Raw genomic sequence first — 17,235 nt, forward strand, 5'->3', positions numbered from 1 at the left:
GTCCTTCAACGCACATATTAAACAAATATGTAAGACTGCGTTCTTCCATTTGCGCAACATCTCTAAAATTAGAAATATCCTGTCTCAGAGTGACGCTGAAAAACTAGTTCATGCATTTATTACTTCCAGGCTGGACTACTGTAATTCATTATTATCAGGATGTCCAAAAAACTCACTGAAAAGCCTTCAGCTAATCCAAAATGCTGCAGCAAGAGTCCTGACAGGGACTAGAAAGAGAGAGCATATTTCTCCTGTTTTGGCTTCCCTTCATTGGCTTCCTGTTAAATCCAGAATTGAATTCAAAATCCTGCTCCTCACATACAAGGTCTTAAATAATCAGGCCCCATCTTATCTTAATGACCTTGTAGTACCATATCACCCTATTAGAGCGCTCCGCTCTCGCTCTGCAGGCCTACTTGTTGTTCCTAGAGTATTTAAAAGTAGAATGGGAGGGAGAGCCTTCAGTTTTCAGGCCCCTCTTCTGTGGAACCAGCTTCCAGTTTGGATTCGGGAGACAGACACTAGCTCTACTTTTAAGATTAGGCTTAAAACTTTCCTTTTTTCTAAAGCATATAGTTAGGGCTGGACCAGGTGACCCTGAATCCTCCCTTTGTTATGCTGCAATAGATGTAGGCTGCCGGGGGATTCCCATGATGCATTGAGTTTTTCCTTTCCAGTCACCTTTCTCACTCACTATGTATTAATAGACCTCTCTGCATTGAATCATATCTGTTATTAACCTCTGTCTCTCTTCCACAGCATGTCTTTATCCTGTCTTCCTTCTCTCACCCCAACCGGTCGCAGCAGATGGCCGCCCCTCCCTGAGCCTGGTTCTGCCGGAGGTTTCTTCCTGTTAAAAGGGAGTTTTTCCTTCCCACTGTCGCCAAAGTGCTTGCTCATAGGGGGTCATATGATTGTTGGGTTTTTCTCTGTATCTATGAAGCGCCTTGAGGCGACTTTTGTTGTGATTTGGCGCTATATAAATAAAATTGAATTGAATTGAATTGAATAGTAGCAAAAACATATTAAACAAACATTAATCTCAACATGCATACTGTACTTCAAGTTTCTCTCATGGAAAGGCCAGTGTTACTTTTATAGTATCCTTTCCATAAATATCATAAATATCTTTACCCATGTAGTGGAATTATTTCATTTTTTCATTTTAGTTAACAAGTATAATGTGACCACATTCACTTTTTATCAGGACAAGCTACACCACCACGGTGGTTAGCATACAATAACACTGCCTTGTTCTCAAAGCTTCTTGCTAACTGTACTTTTTTCTGAGATGTTCTCTTTAAGTAAGGATACTGAAAGTGTAAGCAGTGTATACGGTCACATCACGTGCTTAAGGTTGTGTTAGCACTGATAATTCCTTCACAGTTCTTTAAAGATGCTGAAGTCATCATATCAGCTGTAAATGCAGTGCTGCTGCTGTCCTTACGCTATACTTTCAAGCATCACACTTTCTTACTGACCAGTTTATTTCCACTTTTTATGCTCTAGTATGGTGTGACTGAATGAAGTCAGCAAACCAAATTCTGTCCATCTGAGGATGAGAAGAAACTTGCATGAAATGGGAAGAATGAGATGAAGATGGCTCCTATGCTTTAGACGTGGCACTGTTTCTGCCATTGTAAGTACGCTAATACTTGAAAGATCCATTAAAAGTCTGACACTTCACTCTTCAGCTGGAGCGTCCATCAAGTTTTACATTCCAGGTTTCCTCGTTGGGATTACGACTCAGACGATGATGTGAAAAATTAGTTATTACATTAAACCCATAAAATCAACACTGGCAAAAAAGCCGTGCACTTCACAGAGCAGCTTTCTATGGCCGAGCAGCTCCTGCAGGTGTAAGGTGTAGGTGTCACAGCACTCTGGTCCAAAGAGGTTATGTGCAGCATGCAGACAGAAAATGGCTTTACAGAATATGACTGAATGTTGAGGCACCAAAACACACTCAGTCTGCCCCTCAGTCTGATCAAGAAGAAAACCTGACTGAGCGCTTCATAACATCAGTACGATGATGTCCCAGAGGCCATGTTCAGGTTATTCTCCCGTCCACACTGAGCGGGCGGATCAGTGGAGTCTGCATTAGCTTTAACAGAAAGGTCTGATTTAAGCAGGTAAGCTGAATAGACAAGAAAAGCTAGAAAGCTTTATCAACTATAACCCCAGCGAGGACCTTGACAGGTGTCTTGTGTACAGGTGAAGGCTGGACAGTCAGCAGGATACCTTCCTAACATTTGTCATTCCCAGCATTGAACCGTTTCCTGGCACAGCCTCAGTGAAACAGAGCATCGTTTCCACCCCACAGTTACAGACAGGCTGTGCTTTTCTTTGGTAACACCGTCGAAAGAGAAGCCCCGTGTCCTCTCTCAGTAGCTGCTTTCGTGTCCTGTCAGGATGTACAGGCTGCTCAGTGCTGACGGGTCATCAGTCAGTGTGCTCTGAAGGATGATGGCTCTGCACATTGTCAGCAAATGAGAAGGAGATGAGTTGTAAAGGAGAACCAGAGAAAGGCAGTACTAACCTAAAGCCAGTGCCTCCACCTGCTTCTACTCCTCCCACCTCTAGTACTAACACTACTCTACTGATACTACAACCACTGTAGTTTGACTTTAATGCTACACACTGGTACAGTACTGGTACACTTACTGGAGTTTTACTCCTGTTCCTGCTCATCACCATGCCTACTACTTTTTTAAACTTTATGATAAGTGTGAACATTTACACAACAGCATACAAACAAGTTTAAAGTAGAAAAAAGGAAGCAAAGAGCTGAGAAATACATAAAACATAACACAGAAGAAAAAGAAACCTTTGCAGGGATTCCTTCTACACCCAGTTTGAGTAAAAACTAACTGAAACACAAGGAAAGAAGATAAGATCAACTAAATAAGGGTTGTATAATAATACTTAGTACTGGCAGCCAGCAGCGCTAAGCCTCAGCCTCCCAGTAGACACACCTATGGTACCGATTTAAAATCCTACATGTCTTTGTTCTCAGGTTATCACGTTCACAAACTTTGGTGTCCACGCTATTTGCCTGCCAGGCTGACAATGATTTAGATCACAGAAACATTTTTAAGCTGTTATTCCTGGTTTCACAGTGGAAAACTCCGGGTAACGTCCATTATCTTTGCTCCTGTATAAGACTTTCCTGAATGCTGAGGTTTGGTCTTCCACATGAAATTCAGTACTTTTGTTTCAGTTTCATTAATGATGCATTGATTTTGGACATCGATGTAATATATATGTGATACACGACAGTCTTTGAGTCCGTCCTTCTCATATATAATCCCACTGTTTTTGCACTTCAGATGATTCCAGTAATGACTGATTTAAAAAAGAAAAGTGAAATATTTCTAATGAACTCACCACGATTCTTATTACAAACTTCATTAAGAGCTGCTGGATCAACAGGGGTGTCCTGGATTTGTTAGTAATATAATATAGTAATATATTATTATTAGTTTTAATTATTTAGTCAAAAATCAATTCCAGACTGCTCTGAGCAACATGCTGCAGCGAGAGTCCTGACAGGGACTAGAAACAGAACATTTATTGGCTCCCTGTTTTATCCAGAATAAAAGATTCAAAATCCTCACATAAAAGGTTTTGAATAATCAGCCCCTGTCTTATCTTAATGACCTTATAGTACCATATCACCCCATTAGAGCACTTCGTTCCAAGTATTTAAAAGTAAAATGGGAGCCAGACCCTTCGGTTTCCAGGCCCCTCTTGGTAAATGGTAAATGGACCGGTTCTTATATAGTGGTTTTCTACTCTGAGCACTCAAAGCTTGCCTCATTCACCCGTTCACACCCATTCATACTCTGACGGATGCACCGAAGAGCAACTTTCATGCAGGATATCTGGCATGTAGACGGGGAGTAGGTGACCTGCTCCCCCACCTGAGCTACAGCCACCACTTCTGTGGAACCAGCTTCCAGTTTGGGTTTGGGAGACAGACACCCTCTCTACTTTTAACATTAGGCTTCAAACTTTCCTTTCTTCCCTGAATCCTCCCTTAGTTAGCCTAAGTCTAGGCTGCTGGCGGGTTCCCGTGATGCACCAAGTGTTTCTTCTTCAGTCGCCCTTTTCACTCACTATCTGTTTAAACACCTCTCTGCATTCAATCATTAGTTGAGAATATTCTCTGGCTCTCTTCCCCAGATTGTCTTTGTCCCGTCTTCCTCCTCTCACCCCCCCAACCAATCGCAGCAGATGCCCGCCCCTCCCCCAGCCTGGTTCAGGTTTTCACCTGCTAAAAGGGAGTTTTTCACCTTTGTGCACCATAATTGCAGGGCCTTTATCTTAAAATATACAGTGTCTTGAAGTGACTATTGTTGTGATTTGGCACTAGAATAAAGAAAATTAGCACTAAGGAAAGTAGTTTTCTGTACAAAGTGTCAGGTAGACGGTAGTTGGTAACTTTAATGGCTGTTTTTCTTTGGAGGGCTGCATGCAAACACATAGGCTGCATTTCCTAAATCCTTGGATCTGAGTAACCAACAGAACAAACACTCTAGTGTGACTCCTGCTTTAATGCTACCATTAATGCTAGCAGTATTCATGCTACTTCCACATGCTACTCTGAAAATCACTTCCAGGTCTATTAACAATAGTATCAAGAAAAATACTATCCTGATTACTTCTGATGTACTAGGATTACTAGTTTCTCACAGTGATTGATAGCTCTTGTCAGCATACAGTTAACATACCTGTTTGTTCCCAGAACTCTGAACACACGACTCTCATCTGTAATTTCTTGTGTTACCTGCACATAAAGTGAAAATTCACATGTGTAATGACTTAGAACTAATATGATAAGCACATGATACGAGCTCAGCCAACGTTGGATGAATTTACTAGTTCATCACCTCATCTGAAACTCCTCCCTTTGAGGCCATGCTTCCAGAACGCCAGCACACTATCCTGCAAGCAGACTGACAGAACAGGAGGTGTCACTCAGCTTTCAGGACACACATCAGCTCTCATTCACTTTGTTTGTCACATCATCATTTCTACCTAGTGTTTCAATGGGGAAGTCAAAGACTATTTCTGCAGCCAGCTGTCTGGATGGAAGTCCTTGCAGGTTCACGATCTTTACAGTTCCTGTCCAAACGGTACACAGATTGAGAATGAGCATGAAAGACATTTGAAGGATTCACAATATGCGAGGGGACTTACTTTCCAAGGTGATGAGAACAGTGTCTCGGTCCAGCTGGGTTACCTGCACGACTCTGAGTGCTCCACTATCTCCTGATGCACGGAAAGAAGGAAGCTTGTTGCAACAAGTTGAAGCTTGAAGCTTCAGGAAGTCAGCAGAGACACGCAGAAACGGTCCTACCTGGCACTGGAACAGGAGCGCCGTTCAGCTCTATAATATCAAACCTGAGCTGTTGGCCGGTTGGTGGTTTATCATTACTACAGTCTCTCACTCCAACACACAGCTGAGAAGAGAATCTGGGAGTCTGATGGCGAGTTGCTGTGAAACAGTCACCAAGGAAAACAAAAAAAACTAAATAAATTCTCATGGATGGTTAAGTGATGCTTGTTAAACCTGAGCTGAACCTGTTCATACAACCGTCAAAAACAGCACAACAGAATTCTTGTATGATTATTAAATCTTGAGATTAAAGATAAACCGATGCCATCCACCCATCCATCCATCCATCCATCCATCCATCCACCCGTCCATCTGTTCGTCCATCCATCCACCCACCCATCCATCCATCCATCCATCCATCCATCCATCCATCCACCCGTCCATCTGTTCGTCCAAACATCCACCCACCCATCCATCCATCCATCCATCCATCCATCCATCCATCCATCCGTCCATCCATCCATCCATCCACCCGTCCATCCATCCATCCACCCGTCCACCCATCCGTCCATCCATCCATCCATCCACCCACCCATCCATCCATCCATCCATCCATCCATCCATCCATCCATCCATCCATCCAGCCGTCCATCCATCCACCCGTCCATCCATCCATCCATCCATCCATCCATCCACCCGTCGATCCATCCTTCCATCCATCCATCCATCCATCCACCCGTCCATCCATCCATCCATCCACCCGTCGATCCATCCATCCATCCATCCATCCATCCATCCATCCATCCATCCCCTAACTGCACGTCTTTGGACTGATGCCACTTTTCCATAATGTTGTGGCACAGGCGTGTTTCTCCAAGCAGCACTGTGTTAGGACTGCAGACAGGCTTAACACAGAGCTCTGTTCTCACAGTACATACATTATCGTTATGAAATGTGCGAGACATTCACAAAAAAACTGTCAATTATCTGTGCTATGTGATCTAATGGTGCATGCTGGCGTTGAACTGTGTGCTGATAACACTGTTCCTGTAGCACAGAAAATACATGGTAACCATTCAGTTACACGAGCTTGGACCCAGAGAAGGTGCTGTTGGTGTTTTTGGACGGCGTTTATACAACGTTTCTTTTATTTAGTCTCTAAAATCTTGTTGGGCTTGAATAAAAAGTATGCATATGTTATTAAAAAAAATCAATTACATTCTTCAGCTTCAGATTTTGATATGCTGTCTGTCTACTTTTATGTAATCCAGGTCTAATGGCTGGTTTGCATTGTGGAAATCGGGGTAGAGTTAGAAAGGAAGACATTTATTCAGGTGGCAAGTTCGACATATCTGTACAAACCTTTAGATGCATGAACTTTTGAAGAGGCTCATACCACAAGAGTAAAACCAGGCCAGATGGGACAGCCCCGCACAGATATGTACTATCTGTGTATGGGTTTCTTGCTGAAACAGAGAGAGCAGGACTAAGTGTCTGCAGTTGTTCTCCGTGAACAAACAGACTGACCAGAGTAACTCGGCATTGCTTACCTACACTGCACCTCCTACAACCTTTAGTGTCAGGAATCTTTACAGATATGGCAAACTTTCTGTGGCCAACAGAGAATATCCAGGTCAGAACAAGCAGACAAAATTGGGTTTACAGTATCCTCCTTCCTCAAAATCAAGTGGTAGCATCATACATGACATTATTAACACTGCTGCACCTACAGCTCCTGTTTCCCTGCATCTGTGATGGCGTGTCGTACCTGAGACTGATCCGCTCAGTGAGGCAGTTGGTGCTGAGCGACAGGCTGCTGTGTTTCTTGTGCAGATGTCCTTTCTGTTCAAACAGAGCTGGCAGGCTGTGCGAGTAAAGCTGGGCCGACTTCCCTGCAGGATGGAGCCTTTTTACAGCAGCATATTATCGAGTGGACACAATGTTCTCCGTTTGTGTCACGCTGTTTGTTACCTGATACGGACATCAGCACATTGTTCATAACATATAGCCATATACATCGCTGAGGGAGGAGCTGTGGGGAAAAGACAAGCAGTTCACTGAGACTTCAAACATCCAGCTTCAGTCATCAGACTGTTCCAGAAACATCATTTCCTGGTTTTCAGTGCTCCTCCTTTCATCAGGAGCTGCACTCCTTACTCAGGTTTTTCAGGGTGATGCGATTAATGACTTGCACGTTTTTGTTATTACTTGCATTTTTACACAATGCTCTTCTACTCTGACTGACACTTTCAACTACCAGCTTGACCGCGCATCACTCTTTTCTACCTCAAAACGACCAGTTACACATGTCTGCATGAATTCTGCACGCACGTTTGCACTACAAGCTGCACACAAACACGTGTGCACATCCATGATTTACTCCAAACCTAACTTAACCTTCGGCGCTTTTTAACTTTCAACCCCTTCAGTGGAAACATTGGGAGAAGTTTGCCAGTGTGGTATTATAATATTATTTTATGCCACGTTAGACCCCTAATTGAAGATTGTGAATTATTATGTAGTTTTAGTTTGCATTATTCTCCTGAATTAGAAGAAGCTGATAACTATTGCATTTGTTAAACTGATTTGCATTACATTAGACTGCTGATTTATTGTGAATGAATGATATTGTTTCATGATGCATTATACTGCTGAGTTATAAGAAATACTGTTCGCAGAAAGTCATCGCCTTATTTGTCTGATTAGAAGAGAACAGAACATGCTGGAGTTTTCTGCCCCATCTCAGCAGGAGCAGATAAACAGGGAGCCAAGGTCGTAGCTTAGGCGCCGTGTGAGAGAAAGCATGTGAATGTTTAGGCTTTTATGATAAGGTGGAGGCACCAGAGGCTATAAGAGTTTGAGCAATGCTCCACCATTTTGAGATCTGATGCTGTCTGCGTACGGTGTCCATCTCCCACACGTGTGATCATTAAAATCATCGTTTGACTCAACCCGGTCGGACCAGTGTTGTTATTGTGGTTTTTCCTCTTGTATCCATCCCCAATATTTGAATCCGTAACACCATCAAACTCGTCGTTGGAGGGGAGAGGGAGGGGAAACAGGAGGACAAAGGATGGCAGGAACAACTGAGCTGTAGTGCTTTTTTTTTTTCAACTGTGCAATATTTGCAATATTGTTTTATATTCGACCTTTTTTGTGGGGCAAATAATATTGACACCAGTCATTTTGTGTTTTTCTGAAATTATTCTGTTATTGTGTACAAAATATTAAAAAAATTCAGCTATATATGTTGATGCATGCTTTTATTACCAGTCGCATTGATTGCTGTAACGCCCTGCTCTCTGGTCTCCCCAAAAAGAATATATCACCCTTACAACTTTTACAAAACTGCAGCTCGTGTGCTGACGAAGACCAGAGGGTGGGCCCACAGTACACCGGTTTTAGAATCGCTGCATTGGCTCCCCGTGTATTTCAGGATCGATTTTAAAGTTCTTTTATTGGTTTTTAAATGTCTTAATGGTCTGCTTCTCTCAATGACTATTGCCCTGTAGCCCTCACCTCAGTAGTGATGAAGTGCTTTGAACGCCTGGTCAGAGACTTCATCATTTCTTCACTACCAGACACACTGGACCCACTACAGTTCGCTTACCGTCCAAATCGTTCCACAGACGATGCCATCTCTCATCTCCTCCACACATCACTCACTCACTTGGACACTAGAAGGGGGAATTATGTTAAAATGCTCTTCATAGACTACAGCTCTGCATTTAACACCATAATTCCCTCCACACTCACCACCAAGCTGGAGCATCTGGGACTCAGCTCATCTATGTGTCAGTGGATCTCCAACTTCCTAACTGGCAGACCACAGGCAGTAAGGATGGGCGGACATGTCTCAGCCTCCACCACTCTCAGCACTGGAGCCCCCCAGGGGTGTGTTCTGAGCCCCCTGCTGCACTCTCTGTGCACATATGACTGTGTGGCCACTACCAGCTCCACCACCATCATCAAGTTTGCTGACGACACCGTCGTGGTGGGCCTGATCTCTGATAACAACGAGACGGCCTACCTGAAGGAGATTAGGAATCTGGAGAACTGGTGCCAGAGGAACAACCTCCTTCTAAATGTCAGTAAGACAAAGGAGCTGATAGTGGACTTCAGCACTAAGCAGGAGAGGAACTACCAGACCCCTGTCATCAACGAGTGCCCAGCTTCAAATACCTCGGAGTTCACATCACGCTGGACCTGTCATGGTCCTGTCACATCAACACCGTGGTGAAAAGGCCCGTCAGCGTCTCTACCACCTCAGACGCTTGAGAGACTTCCAACTGCCCTCCAAGGTGCTCAGGAACTTTTACTCCTGCACCATAGAGAGCATCCTGACGGGAAACATCTTAACCTGGTTCGGGAACAGCACCATGCAGGACAGACAAGCTCTACAGAGGGTTGTGCGGTCAGCTGAGCGCACCATCCGCTCCGAGCTCCCTGACCTGCACTCAATCTACAGCAGGCGGTGCTGGACCAAGGCCAGGAAGATCGTGAAGGACCTCAGCCATCCCAACAACGGACTGTTCTCTCTGCTGAGGTCAGGAAAGCGATTCCGCTCCCTGAAGACCAACACAGAGAGACTGAGGAGGAGCTTCTTCCCGCAGGCGATACGGTCTCTCAATCACACCACCACACAGTACTGACCCACACATATGGTTCTTACACACACACTGGACTTTCTGGACATTGTTTTCACTTCATCACTTAAATCACTTTAAGCATATTTGCACTGCACAAGACATAATGTGGATTGCACAACACTGGTCACTATATTCTTCATTTCCAGTTAATACTTGTACAGCTGCTGTTATTGTGTATATATTTATTTATTTATATTTCTTCATACATTCTTATATAGTTCTATATTGTGTATTTTGTTGTACAGTTATTTTATTTTCAACTTTAATTTATATATTTTATCTTATTCTCCCAGTTAAATTTACCCTTCATTCTAATTTGTGTTGTACAGTTATTTCATTTTTAACCTTAATTTATATCTTATTCCCTCCTAGTTAAATTTACCCTTTTTAATTTTTCCTATTTATTTCCTATTTATTTCCTTTTTTTTTTTCTTTAGGTCACGAGCAGTTGTCCAAGCATTTCACTGCATATCGTACTGTGTATGACTGTGTACGACTGTATACGTGACAAATAAAATTTGAATTTGAATTTGATTTGGGCCGTCTTATCTCTCAGATCTGCTTTTACCATATGAACCCTCGCGGACCTTGAGGTCCTCTGGTACTGGCCTTTTGACTGTTCCCAAAGACAGCACACATACTCACGGAGAGGCAGCTTTTCAGGGGTATGGTCCTCGTCTGTGGAACAGCCTGCTGGAGGAGCTCAGGGCCGCAGAGAACGTACATGTTTTTAAGAACAGGCTCAAGACCACCTTTTTAATTTATCTTTCACCTAACGTTTATTTATTTTATGCTTATTTATTCTATCCTGTTATTCTATTTATTAATTTAGGTTTTACCTAATATTTATTGATTTTATTCTTACTCATTTTTTATCTTCTTACTATTTCTATTGTATCCCGTTCTTATTTACTTTATCTTTTTACCCTGTATATATCCTATTGTGACATATCTCCAGTGTTTCCTCGGAGGGGGCTCTCTGCACCGGGGCTGTGATCGACCGTGGCTGCTGGGGCTCTGGGGGTCCTCTCAGCCTGGCTGGTGGGGGGGGATATGGGTGCATTCATGATTGTTTATGTTAATGAGAGTGTGGGGGGTTAGTTGGAGGGCGGGGTGGGGTGCTTTTAACCATGTAAAGCACTTTGTGCTACTTTTTTTGTATGAAAAGTGCTTTATAAATAAAGATTGATTGATTGATTAATTTCCCAGCTTTGGTCATTATATACAGTATTTTGGAGACAGAGAGTTACAGACTCTCTCCCAGACCACGGACTCATAATACAAGTCAGAGCTTTATAAAAAAAAAAAGTTGTGTTTTCTAAATTGGAGTTCAAGTTATTTGTACTTCCAATAGTGTTAACATACTACACAGGTCATGAACAAGATTTCTTTTACATTTTCATTGTAAATGGGCTGAAGCAGTTAATTAAAAGTAGTCTAACATAAATGTAAACGCTGTAATTTGATTATTTTAATAAACCATGAAACTTGGATGGATTCGATGCTGGTGTGACCACAGTGCACACGTTTGCTGTCGCTCACAGTGGTCCAAGGAACCGCTCAGGGAGTTTGTGTGTTCGCTCAGACACCTGAAAAATTAGAGGGAACATTGGGCCTATGACATTCAATACCCAGTTATTAAAATGTTAAGTGTAAATCATCCCCAGCCCACAATAGCAGCTGAATTTACTACGATTTCAGATCTTTTTACACGTCAATAAGAAACCACCGATGTGTAAAACAGGCTGACAACAGAATGACGTAAACCACACTGCTGCAACTGTGCAGCTCTCAGGTTTTATCTATTGTTTCTCTGTGTGGCCAGCAGGGGGAGGTGTTTTTTTTTTTTTAATATTAATGAAAACATTTTCATGAAAGTTGCAAATTTGTTATCTGTTTTTATGACATTTTTCACTGTGGATTACAACAACATCAACATTAGAAAATGAAATACATTTATAGTAGGTGATCATTAATCACTATTATTGGCACTATTAAAGGGCCCCAAAAATCAAACTTTGCTTAGGGCACCACGGAGGGCCAACCCTTTTTACACTTCAACGATTGTACACAAAATACAATCATCCATCCTTCTATCTATTTATTTTTGTCCACTTATATAATTCAGCATCACAGGGAAGCTGGATCCCAGTTGTTTTTCACAGAGGGCCAAGCAGTGGAGGGAGCTGCCGACCTCCCAGCAATACATGTAAAAGCTTTATTTTATGCTGACTCTGGTCATCTTTATCTATCATAAAAATTTGCTTCACGATCTGAAACACGTAAGTGTGGCAAATATGCAAATAGCTAAGAAATCAGGATGGGGTAAATCGTTTCTCACTGCACTTCTGTTAGGCGACTGAATAAAAACACAAAGTCAGCAGTCTGGCTATGAATGTCTTTAATGTTTCCAAGATCAGAATCACATCAGGGTGTACGACCTCACCCCTGGCGCCGTTGCCCACCTCTCAATTTTAAATACACGTAGACATTGAGGGCTACCAGGAGGGGCTATGTGCTTACCTGCTGCTGAGTAATTGCATATGAGAGCATGAGGGTGGGAATGGATGTTTGTATCTGTGTGTGCCTGTTTGTCTGTGTCCATATGTCAGGTCGGGTATCAGACGCCACCTCTCTGGGGACATCTCAGGCCCTCCAAGGTATGGAGGCCTATCTCCCCCCACCACTCCCCCTGCCAGTGGCAGACGCCTTCAGACATCGGTGCATTGGTGGTTCTTTGTGTCTGGGGATGGGCGTCCAGGTACTGCTTGTCGGGGCCTGGAGCCTGGGGCTCGCTCGGGCTCCTTCAGGGTGGGGTGCCTTTGGCCTCTCAGCCTGGGGCTCGGTCACTCTGGCACAGCTGGCTGCCGGCGGAGCTCACGGGCACGTCACGTTTAAATCATGCTTTTTATCCGTTTTTGTTTTTTAATATTCTGTAAAGAACTTGGGATCACCTTGTTGTTGAATTGTGCGATATAAATAAACTTGCCTTGCATTTTGGCTGCTACCTCAAAGCACACTGTGCGCTGTCGATCTTACGTGCTGCACAATAATATTCAATATTTAGTATTTACAGTTATATTCACATAGATCATCGCGGTGATGTTGTTTATTATATTGCTCTCTTTTGTTTGCTTGTTTTCTCTTTTTTCTTTCTCAACAGGTGATCCAGGTGATTGATAGATGGATTTTTTGTCTGTTTGTTTTGTTGGCTTGGACAACTTCCTACCAGACCCGTGGAAGTGGAAGCTTCAGTGAAGAAAGATTCCTGCTCCCAGCCGTTCATTGGCTCGGCATTTTAAACCCCTAAAGGGTCACCTGGCCTGTAAATAAACAGGGCCAATAAAAAAAATCACAAGAATAATACAAAACTTTCAGCCAGTTTATCTTAATACATTAACTTATTCTTGTGTACACAGTAATTCATAAATAAATAATGTATATTATCAATAAAGATTGATCTAAACAGTTTAACTGCTATGTGCAGATAAAGGTTGCATAGCTTTAAAACATTTGCTATCCAGCAAATATCAGTCAAACTCAACACAAAGGTAACACAACAATCGTTCAAATTGTTTGGACCGGTGATCCAAATCAACTGGCGTTGGTCAAACAGATGTGTGGTAGACTTACTTTGAAGGAGCTGCTACCGACAAACCAGCAAATAAACACCAAATATTTCATCTGTGACATTTGTGAGGTTTCCTCAAACACACAATACATTTGTAACTTTTAATTTTTTCTGTTTTTGTGTCTTGCAAATAAACCTTTAAACTGATTTGAAATGATGTTATGCATTTATTTTTGGCCCTTATCTACGGTGGCCCTGAGAGGCCAAATGGACTGCAACTTAAGAAAACACCAGCAATAAAAAAAAACGCTGCAAAAGCACAAAAAACACAACTGAAATAGGAAAAAAGAAAACACAAATACAAAAAACGAAAACACAAATAGGAAAAAACGAAAACACAAATAGGAAAAAAGAAAACAGAAGTGTTTCTGGGGAGACAATAGTAATTAGTAATAAACAGAGCCAGTGTGACTAAGTGGAGCTTGTGAGAGTGAGTGGATTGAAGAAAGTGAGGGACTCAGATGTGTCAGTTGGTTTGTCTTTGTTTGTGAGTGTGGAGGAGAGATTGGGTTGGTTTTAAAGCTAAGTTAAGAATATTCTGAATTTCAATTCAATTTTATTTATATAGCACCAAATCACAACAACAGTCGCCTCAAGGCGCTTTATATTGTACAGTTTAATTTCCAAAACTTGCATATGATCTTCAGTTTGCAGCTGGACTATCACATAGCAGCTGGAGCAGTCTCACATGGAGGCCAGTCCACTGCTGCCACCTGTGGCCAAGTGCCATAGCCTACTACTAGATGAACTTGTGACACACATCTGCAGTAGAGGCTGAGTGGCTGCTCTCACACCTGGAGCATCCAAATCGACCCACAAACACGCTGAAAGATGCAATGCCATCAATGTGGATTGTCAAGACTGAGAGACCTCTTCCCTCTGACCCCTCCCCAAACCCTCAAACCCTCCTACCCACCTCGACATACAAACTCTGTGTGGCTTCACGTGTTCTGTTGATGTTTACATGATCGAAATAACTTGAACACAAACACAAACAAACAAAGAGGAAGACCGCACCGGAAGGAAACAACTACAAGTCCCAGCATCCTCTGTGTTTAGGGAGCAGCAGTGAAAGTGAAAGTATTGAGCCTCCGTTCAGAGCAGCAGGAGGAGGAAGGTGGAGCTGAGGCAGGTGAGTGTTAACATGAATATGTTTCTTCTTATGACATAAAATAATTCCACGCTGTTCGTGTCTGTGGGTGAAATGTGAGGCCGGTCGGCTCCTCTGAGCGCTGGTTTCCTGTAAGTAGAGAGGAAGTGAGTTTAGCTGAGCCTCCGTTTAGTGTGAGAGAGCAGGAGGAGAGTGAGAGCTGTGCTGAGGCAGGGTGAGTGTTAACACCGCTCTGACATTACTGTGTCTCTGTGGCGGGAACAACAGGCTCCGTCAGTGGAGGCAAAAATAATCAGACTTTGGTTTTTCAAAGGAAACAACTTTATGTCGGAAGTTCCCGCACGCTCATTGGATAACGATGTGTCAATCTCGAGCTATTAGCCAATGAGCGTGCGGATTCACAGAAAGACCCGCCTTTATCACGGGACTTTAAAAACTACAATGGCGACAGAAACTCCGTGAGTGGAGTTCAGGGTGACGTTATGAAACTGTGACGTTTGAGCCACTTCCTGTTCTCAGTCCCAGCGTCCTGATCACCGAGGTTTCTGTTGCTCTGATATCTGATATTGATTATATTGGTAAACAGGCTGTAGCATAAACATCAAACACAGCTGAAGCAGTTTTTGGATGGTTGGCTTCAAATGATCCGTCGGTTTGAAAAGTAAAAACAATTAAAAAAAGGTGAAGCTGATGCAGGGTGAGTGTTAACACCAGGACTTTAGAGGGAAGAAGAGTCACAGCTCAGCATGTTGTTGACGGGTTGTTGTTCAGTCGGGGGAAGACATCTGAATCATTGCAGGGGGAATGGCTTTCACAACTTTAATGAATTTACTCTGAGTACATGATATGCCATAATTATCTATGAGTTTGTTATATGTTAACACATTTCCGTCATTGTCTAAAAGGTGTAAAACCGTCCAAATGCCATGATCCATCCAATCCTTATAAAAGATGGATTTTCTTTTATCGTATACATTTGTTGTTCCAAATCGAATTTGTATGTGGAGAAAAAATATGCTTGTGTATCATTTTCCAGTACTGGAGAACCTGTTTGTGAAAATTGGATAATTTAATTTGGAAATTTCAAAGTCGCACTTTATAAGAAATTCAATGCCACCCAGCTTCTCCAAAATTACTTTGGGAAAATAAAACCAAATACTGTTTGAATTATTTATGAAAGATTGCAACCATTTGAGTTTGATGGAACCATCATTGCTTCAAAATCAATCGCATTCAAACCTCCTTCTTCAAATGACTTCACTATATCATTCTTCCTAACATAATGTTGCTTGTTTCTCCAAATGTAATTGAAATTAATTTGATTTATATTATTGATTAGACTATTGGAAACATATAAACATTGTGATGGATAAATCAATCCAGAGATACCTTCTGTTTTAGTAAGCAAGACACGTCCAAAGATGGAGAGGTGTCTTTGTAGCCTGTAATCTTTTTGATTTCTGGGTAATTTGCTCAAAATGTAGATTTTCTCTATTATTTGTGTTCTTTGACATTATAATACCCAAATATTTAATGTCAGTTTTAACAGCTATGTTAAGAGAGCTACTAGGTCACAATCACGAATAGTTAATAATTCTCATTTTCTAATATTCAGGTACAAACCAGAAGCCTTTGAGAAAAGTGAAATTTCATTCATGTTCTATAAAAACTGACGATTCCTCGTCTAACATTAAAGCGTTTAGATGTTCCAAAAGGTAAAGAAGCAGAACTATTGAGTCAGAGTATAATAAAGAAATTAAATCTATGAAGTTTTGTTTACCAAAACCAAAATAGGGTAGAGCTTTTAAAATAAAAGGATGTTCGACCGTATCAAATGCCTTATAAAAGTCTAAAAAAAGAATCACACCATCATCTTCAATTAAGTGATTAGAATCCAGTAGATCTACAACCAATCTAATATTATTGGTCGTAGATTATCGATTAGTCTTTTATCTTTACCAGGTTTGGGAATAAGGGAGATAAGACCCTGTTTCATTGTCGTTGCTAACATTTCATTACTAATGATTTCAGTAATAGTTTTGAAGAAAAATTCTTTTATTTCTTTCCAGAAGAATTTATAAAAGATTGCAGTCAAGCCATCCTGACCAGGAGCTTTGTCATTTTCAGTTTGTTTAAGGCTTGATCTCAGTCATCCAGTGATATATCAGAATCACAAATTTCTCTGAATGCAGAATCGATTTTTGGAGTATAAGGTTCAATCTGATCACAAAAAGTTAATGAATCAGCAATTAAATATTTTGAGGAGAATAAATTTGAGTAAAATTTATGTTTTTCTTCCGCTACAGTCTTATGATTTGTGCATTCCTCCCCATTTATGATTAATGTATTAATAGATTTCTTTTCTTGCCTCAGTTTCTCCAAATTGTAGAAATATGAAGCACTTTTTCAGCTTCTTCTATCCATTTTGCACGAGCTCTAATGTAAGCTCCATGAGCCTTTTTCTTGTATAGATCATCTAATTGAGTAAAGACAACAGGGATTT

The 17,235-nt window shown here is 41.7% G+C and overlaps 2 protein-coding genes across 2 annotated transcripts in view; one reads left to right on the forward strand and one right to left on the reverse strand.

Annotated features, from left to right (window-relative positions):
* Positions 1–17,235, forward strand: part of LOC143416813 (NACHT, LRR and PYD domains-containing protein 12-like) — a 379,525-nt gene that overhangs the window by 256,551 nt on the left and 105,739 nt on the right. The window lies entirely within an intron of this gene.
* LOC112433197 (mitogen-activated protein kinase kinase kinase kinase 2-like) lies at positions 3,843–7,517 on the reverse strand. The gene is made up of 9 exons (XM_076882476.1): positions 7,313–7,517; positions 7,110–7,233; positions 6,892–6,950; positions 6,704–6,807; positions 5,363–5,500; positions 5,203–5,274; positions 5,041–5,127; positions 4,893–4,958; positions 3,843–4,789 (listed from the first exon to the last, which is right to left on the reverse strand). Exons 1-5 carry the CDS (start codon positions 7,338–7,340, stop codon positions 5,450–5,452), a joined length of 366 nt encoding a protein of 121 aa, XP_076738591.1. The 5' UTR covers positions 7,341–7,517; the 3' UTR covers positions 3,843–4,789; positions 4,893–4,958; positions 5,041–5,127; positions 5,203–5,274; positions 5,363–5,449.

The sequence above is a fragment of the Maylandia zebra genome, linkage group LG3, assembly GCF_041146795.1.
Source record: "Maylandia zebra isolate NMK-2024a linkage group LG3, Mzebra_GT3a, whole genome shotgun sequence".
NCBI lineage: Eukaryota > Metazoa > Chordata > Actinopteri > Cichliformes > Cichlidae > Maylandia > Maylandia zebra.

What these genes read in the sequence shown, in the direction of transcription:
- LOC112433197 (XM_076882476.1), bottom strand. Translation starts at nt 7,340, where the DNA reads ATGAACAATGTGCTGATGTCCGTATCAG. An exon ending in ACTGAGCGGATCAGTCTCAG is followed by an intron (nt 6,951 to 7,109) that starts GTACGACACGCC and finishes TGTTGGCCACAG; the next exon opens with AAAGTTTGCCATATCTGTAA. An exon ending in TTGTAGGAGGTGCAGTGTAG is followed by an intron (nt 6,808 to 6,891) that starts GTAAGCAATGCC and finishes TCTCTGTTTCAG; the next exon opens with CAAGAAACCCATACACAGAT.